Source organism: Tauraco erythrolophus, chromosome Z, assembly GCF_009769465.1.
Source record: "Tauraco erythrolophus isolate bTauEry1 chromosome Z, bTauEry1.pri, whole genome shotgun sequence".
In the NCBI taxonomy this organism is placed as follows: Eukaryota; Metazoa; Chordata; class Aves; order Musophagiformes; family Musophagidae; genus Tauraco; species Tauraco erythrolophus.
The window spans coordinates 73298118-73305339 of record NC_141496.1 but is presented as its reverse complement, the minus strand read 5'-3'; the positions used below and the strand labels follow the sequence as shown (position 1 = coordinate 73305339).

Genomic DNA, 7222 nt, shown 5'->3' with positions numbered 1-7222 from the left:
CTTTTACGTTACAGGAATACTAGCCACCCAATTTCAGTAGATGTAGCATGGTCTTCCTCACTAACATTCATGCTTGTACCCCTAAATGTAGTTCCCACAGCTGAGCTCCATTCTGCAGCTGTTCTGCAGTGGCGTACATGCTTTACATTTTGGTAGTATGCACTCTTCAGTTTATACATGTGTACGCTTTCTGTTTAATGTAAGCTGCTCATTCAGTTTGTGGTTGCCATCAAAGTACTTAACCTCATTTAAAACCCCAATTTTACACAGAACTGAAGAGTTACCTCAACAAGATTGAAGCCTGTGCCTTTCTGATGACCTGCATCCAGCCATTTTAAGTCAACAAACATGTCTTTCCCCTGACCCTTTTGAGCTTTTGTTCAAAAGTTTGAAGGCTGCTTACTGACAAGTGATTTGTTTCCATTAGAACATGCCTCATTCCAGCCATCCGTGACCATTTTGTACTTAGGGCTTTATAACCAGCACGTCTCAACATTCCTAAAATCCCAGAGAGGATCTGAAAATAGAATAAGAAATGAGCATTTAAATTAAAAGCAACAGCCCTTGCATGAAGCTGCCAGGTTTTTATGGTAGATAGTGTCTTTTTGCCCACCCCCACTCTCTCTACTCCCCCTTCTTCACAGGGTTGTAAGCCGCATTTTCCATAATATTTTGCAATGCCACCTAGGGTTACATTCCCTCTATTTATAGGGGCCTGTTTTAAAGTGAAACAGGTGTCAGATTGAATGAGGCTGTTGTCAGCATACATGTCCTCTTGGGGAGGGGAAAGGAGGTTTACTACTTTCTGTACTTGGGGGATTTACAGTTCGATCGCTAATCTCTCTCTGCAGGGCTCAGTGGGAGGAGGGGGAAGAGCAGAAGAACAGTGGAAGGAAAGGTTAGTGTTCTGCCGAAGCTATGCAATGCTGCCTCTCCCCAGCTCCATCCAACCAGACCTTTTCTTTTTTCATGTGCTGAAACTGATCTGAACATTTGCGAAAGCGGCCAGACAGCTCGTCCTGAGGAATGAAACCTTTCTAATGGACGCGGAACAGGCAGAGCTCAGCTGAGGTGGGGGAACAGAAGACGCCCATCCCACCCACCCCTTTCTGTTCATCGCACCAGAGACGACTTCTGGGCAAGGAAGATCAGCGTAATGTCTCCATCGTACGCCACCTTTGCCGTTATTATCTCCAATAGCAAAGCATTAACATCACAATTGGAAACTCCGGGCGGAGGCAAAATATGGATCCCTGTGCTAAGCAGTGTAGCAATAAGCACCAGCACAAAGAGTCCCCGACTCACTGAGCTCAGAGTCCGGCTGAGGCGGTGATAAGTGTGTGAATGGACGAAGGGTGGGGTGGCATGGGAAGACGAGGTAACACTTGAAGAGAATTTAGTGAGAAGTAGAAGTCACAGCTTGTTGCTTGCCTTCACTTTGACTTGCAGGTTAGCCATGCTCACGTCTAGGCTGTGATTCGTAAGAATGAAACAGAGGCCACTAAAGACATTTCACACAGTTCATGAATGGTTGCAACTATTAATCGCTACCTGTATCAAAATAAACTTCTTAATACACTGAACTAACACTCCAGTACATGCCAGACATGCTACAGTGGCAAGGAAAAGAGTTGCTGCTTGTCCAGGAACGTATCCAAACTACAGAAGTTGACTTGACAAACAGAGGGAGGACAAAGTTAATGTGATAAAAGTCAGACTTTTATTGGACACAGCTGATGAGAGAAAGGCGAATGGAACAAAAGAAATCGTGAATGAAGCTGGCTTTTCTTGCTGAGGACATTTAATGCAGAGATGAATGCCTTTTTGGCACAGCAGGTCTTCGGGAAGGGCTGGAATGAGAAGCTCACAAACAGTATCAACGTGTAGGGAGAAGATGCACGGGGTCAAAAACAAAGGCATGGTGTGCACCACGAAGACTGGAAGCAGTGCTGTCAGGGTGAAAATAGAGTTGTGGGGAAAGACAACACCAGGCACAATTTGATAGGTAAGGTGTTTGCACGTGACACTGGTGACAATGATTGATAGAGAATCATCTGGTCGGAAGAGACCCTCAAGATCATCGAGTCCAACCATTCGCCTGCACTGTCAGGGTCCCTAAACCATGTTCCTCAATTTAGAGGTGTCTTGGACTGATCTGGCATCATCAGCATACTAGTCTGGCTTTATGGTGAATATTTTTTTAAGTATTCACAGCTATCCATCATGGCTTAAAACCTAACAACTTCCACAACACCTGAAAATGGGAAGATCTTTCAAGAGATAACATCATAATTAAAGAGTAATCTGGAAGAGAGGAATATTTAAGGTGGGTTAAGCCACCCTACTGATTTCCATTAGAAGAAAGTAATCTGTAGTTCTTGGAAAGATACAAGCCACATAAACCAGTCATATTTATCCAAGGAACAAGGCGTTAAGGCAAATGGATTTACATGTGCAAAAATCCCATTTCAGCATGTGTTTGTGGATTTACTATGATTCATCAGGCATTCATGTTAATTGGCTATACAAACAACTTATATCTTAAATTTAGTATTTGTTCTTGGAGTTATCACTACTGTAGAATTCATCATGGTATTTGCGGTTTCATTTGTGCACATATTTATGAACACTTGGGTTTTAAATATCATGAAAATCACAAAAATATGAAAAAATAATCACAAAAATATGAAAATCTCACTGCACAGAAATGCAGTGGAACTCTTGCAGGACTATTTAATTTTTGTTTATTAAGCAAGGAAACAAATTCTGAAAATAACAACGAAAAAATATCACATAACTTCATGGAAAATGGGGTTGGGAAAAGACACACAAATGCTTAAGTACAAAAGGTTACATTTTCAGAAGTGCTCACCAGCTCCCATTCCTGAAAATGAACACCAGACCCACTGGATGCTGAGTGCTGTCAAAAATCTAACCACTTCACTGAAGAGCCTAACTGGGAGCTGAACTTTGTCATCTGATCCCATTTGGGAGATGTGGCATACCAAATTCTTTGGAAAGAACTGGATCTTATCATTGCTGTTCCTGAATTAATAGAGCACAGTTGAAAGAGCGCTTTGTGCAATATAAATCATTTTGATAACAAATTTACATGCTGCAAAAACAAACAAGCAAACAAAACCCCCGAAGATATGAGGGATTTTTAGCAGCTTGTTCCTACGTTTGGGAGGGGACTTCAAAACAGGCAGCTGGGTAAATCCCCACCTGCTCAGAAACCCTGGGCACAACTTCACTGGACTTTGCCCCTCCCTAACCCCCAGGGCTTCTGCTTCCCCTTATGCACAAGAGCTTAGAGATAGACTATTACAACAGACGTGGCTCTGTTGGCTGCTGCACTGTCTTCCAAAGGGTGGTGCAAACGTCTCTTCCAGTTTGCCATCCCTGAAGCTGTTGTGCCCAACTTCCTCCTCATGGCGGGATTCAGGTGTGTACAGTATATATATATATACAGTATATCTATATATACATGCACATATACATGCATATACAAAAGTTCAGAGCTTGCAGACAGGTTGTCTGCCGGAGCTTACAAAGCAGTTGCTTCCAGTGGGGAAGCCTGCGTTAGACCGCTTTCTGGAAAGCACTCTGGTCTTGAATTCAGCTACAACTATGAAAATGCTTTCCAGGCAGGGTCTGCTACCCGTCTCCTGCAACACTCCAACATTTGTCAGATCTCGTGCCTCTAAGCAAATGGCCATAGCTTGGATTACAGGAAACAGAGACGACAATAGCTGTTGTCTTTCTTGCCATTTTTAGGTCCCTATCCCTAATATTCTTGGCAACTGATCACCCACTCCAAAATGGTAATTATCTCTATCCATCTAAATCTGCTGCCTGCTAGCTATAGCTCTTTGTTTTGCTCTACTTTCCTACAGGTTCAGCGTTTTTTGTTTTTGTTTTTTTTTTCTCAGATCACAGTTCTTAAAATTATTTCTGCAAAATGTCCTTTCTGTCTTCCGCATCACAGAAATCTGCGTTATATTTTCAGTGTGTGACGGGCCTTGACCCTTGAGGGTCACCAAACTGCATTTGCAAAGTCCTTGTTGGCTACAGTGGAAGCCTGTACACCACTCTTTGTGCCATACAAGTAACGAAGTAGTAAAAGCATCCACTGTGTAGCGGGAACTTCACGTTCACCTTTCAAAGGATTTGCCACTCTTATGGAGTTAATTTACATTAACATAAATATTCCATTAGTAGAAATGTTTATAACATACTTCTCTCTCAAGAGGCATTCTGCAACATGATTCTTCAACCACTTATGTTTGACTAATGTGTATCACATTTGAATAATATAAAAAGACAACTGAGTTAAGTGATTGAATGCCTGGAGAAAACCAATGTTAATTTCCACTAAAAGCAAAGCACATTCCCTTAATTTTGCAGCTTAATTACTGCAGTATTTGGCTCATAAATAAAAAATGGTTCAAGAAAAAGTCTCCAATAATAGGTCACTGAAGCTTATTTTTCTCCTCCCATGTACCTTTAAAAAAAGATTTTTCATACACGTTATTTCAAGCCTGTTCCTGTGACCCAGACCAAGGCTGGTAATGTTGAATACTTGCTTCCCGATATGTTCTTAATGTGATCTGATACCCTTGTAGGAGCTTGGCATGGGGTGGCTTCTGCATCTCAGCCTAAATTAGTGCCAAAAATCCACCCAAAGAATATGCCTGGGGTAAAACAATGCTCTTCTTCTTAGCTCCTTCTGATAGGAAATTCTACACGGCACTCTAGAATTTTTCAGAAGCAGCTTTATAAGTAAACTTTAGTAATGAGCTGATACTCATGCTATCTATTCTGCCACTGAACTAACTTGTTGGCCCTAAGCTTTTAGTAATAGTAGTGGTGACTTGCTGAGGCTACTTGTTTAAGATGAAGGACATACCGTGTTTCATACAAATTTCAGCTCACTGATACCCAAAATACACTGAGTCAGTTTTCCTGCCATATAGAAGGCAATCTTTAAACAATTACATTAGAAGGAACAGGAGGCACAGGCAAGTCAGTAAGTAAAGAATACATTAAAATGTAAAGCTTAACAAGCTTTCTAGTTTATGCATAGAAAACATACCATTGAGAGAGTTCAGACAAGCTCTGAACAAACTCATGGCTATGAGCTGGATTACTCCTTTGACTTCAAGAGGAAGGGGGCATATTACTTTATCTGAAATACAGCAGTGTCCTGATGTCTTACATTATTACTCAGTGGAGTAGCGACCCGTATTTCCACTCCAGGCAGCTGGAAACATCTCATAAGGGCCACTGAAAGCGTAATTATTTCTGCTTTATCATGGTTATAGAAAGTTAACTTGCTTTGTGCTGAACTCCTGTGAAATTCTAAAACTCAATTGCTAAAAACTTAGCTCTAGTGAGTGATGCTTAAGCAGTCAGATGAGGATGCAACAGAAAAACAGAGGAAGATTAATTTGAGCCTTGTGAAGCTTTTGTTCTTTCCTTTAATGCCCTGCCTGTTAATTACTTATTTCTTCCTTTCTGCAAGTAATAAAATCTTTGATTCTGCATTAAATTATGTGAAAAAAATCTGCAAAACGCCAATAGCAGGAAAAGAAACTTTCATTTCAACTCAAGCTTCGATGACTTTTAAGAACAGAGGGTGTATTTTCCTGAATAGACCATATGATCTTTTATGTGCTCAGTCCATCCCATTTCTCTAGACTCTTGTGTCTGGAGTTCACGCAAGTGTACCATTACAGAGCCTTCCTTTTATGCAAGTGGACATTCACTTTGCAGTGAGACTTTTTAAACTCCTGATACAGTATGTGGTACGTTGAGGTGGCTGCCTTGTACTATTGACTTCTATGGGCAATATCTGTAATAGACTTCTGCAGAGTGGGAATAAGAATGAGCACAAGCATAATGCCCATTAGGGACAGTGGATGAATTAGAAACAGAGGGCTTCAAGGGCTGTCTTGAGGACCAGCAAATTTAAGTCATCATATTTCAAGCACAAAAATGAATGTTAAAAAATTTGTTGTGTGATCGTATTGCTAAGAAGCTCTCATTTCTCACATCCCACATTTGCGGTCATAATTAATACAAAGGTTATTTGTAACTTAGTTTTTTGCAACTTAGTTATTTGCCTGCTTATACAAAGGTGTCATTTAACACAATCAAACAGTGCTGAGAATAACTACTCTGCCTATGCAGATATTGTCCACAACTGTGTGCAAAGGGAAATCCCCTCTTTAATCATAGAATCATAGAATGGTTAGGGTTGGAAGGGACCTTAAAGATCATCTAGTCCATTTCAGGGGATTAAGTATGAGGAGTTACTCTCAATTGTAGTTTTTGTGTGTGTGAGTAGGAAATTTTTTTATTTGTACAGAGTTCCACAAGTTCAGAGATCTTTCTTATCTCCAGATGTCATGCCAATTATTATCTACTGAGTGAAGGAGGTGCCTTATTGTCAACAGTTGCTGGAGGAAACATTTATATCTATGTGACTCCTACACCATATTTTTGTCTCTGGTTATGTTAATTGCATTTAGAGCCCAAACCAGCAGAGCTGCTCTGCTGAACATCAATCCAGCAAGGAATCTAAGTGTATGCCTCATTTTACACATGCAAGTACATTCATGAAAATTGCTCGTATTTTTGAAGCTAGACAGGTACTACAATTCCTTATGTGAATCCAATTTCTTAATGATGCATTAAAGTCTTATTCTCATGTCTAATGTCCATTTGAGTACACTACTATAGACAATTAAAAAGAGTACCTGAATGTTTCATGGCACTTCTGCAGACCCCAGATACTACTAATCTGCTAATTAGGCAGTAGATGAACCCTGCTGTGTCTTGCGACTGCAAACATGTGCTCTGCATCGGACAGAAAACACAATATTTCTATTTTAGTGGTTACCACAGTAGTCAAAATGTTGCCACAAGAACGGACAAGGAAGAGGATGGATAATGCATAAACCATAGGATGCCACTGAAATCAAATGTGATTTGCAAACTGTGATGTACTTTAACGGAAACAAAAATTGGGTTACAGAAAGGAAGAGGCCCTGAATCCAATTTAGTAAAACACAGGGCTGTGGAGCAGAGTGGAGGGATTTCTGAGTATGCACAGCAGTAATCGGTATGAAACCGTCGTGGGGAACTTTCCTTGCTGGGGGGGATTTGTGGCATGGCCAGAGAAGACGTACATCAGACCAGAAAACATGACGATACAGAA

At 40.8% G+C, this 7222-nt stretch overlaps 1 protein-coding gene across 1 annotated transcript in view; it reads right to left on the bottom strand.

The window, feature by feature from the left end:
* Nucleotides 1-334: 334 nt before the first annotated feature.
* AUH (AU RNA binding methylglutaconyl-CoA hydratase) overlaps nucleotides 335-7222 on the bottom strand; it is a 157076-nt gene continuing 150188 nt past the window's right edge. Inside the window, exon 10 of the mRNA XM_086629515.1 lies at nucleotides 335-517. Coding sequence (XP_086485641.1) covers nucleotides 335-517 — 183 coding nt within the window. The remainder of the gene's footprint in view (nucleotides 518-7222) is intronic.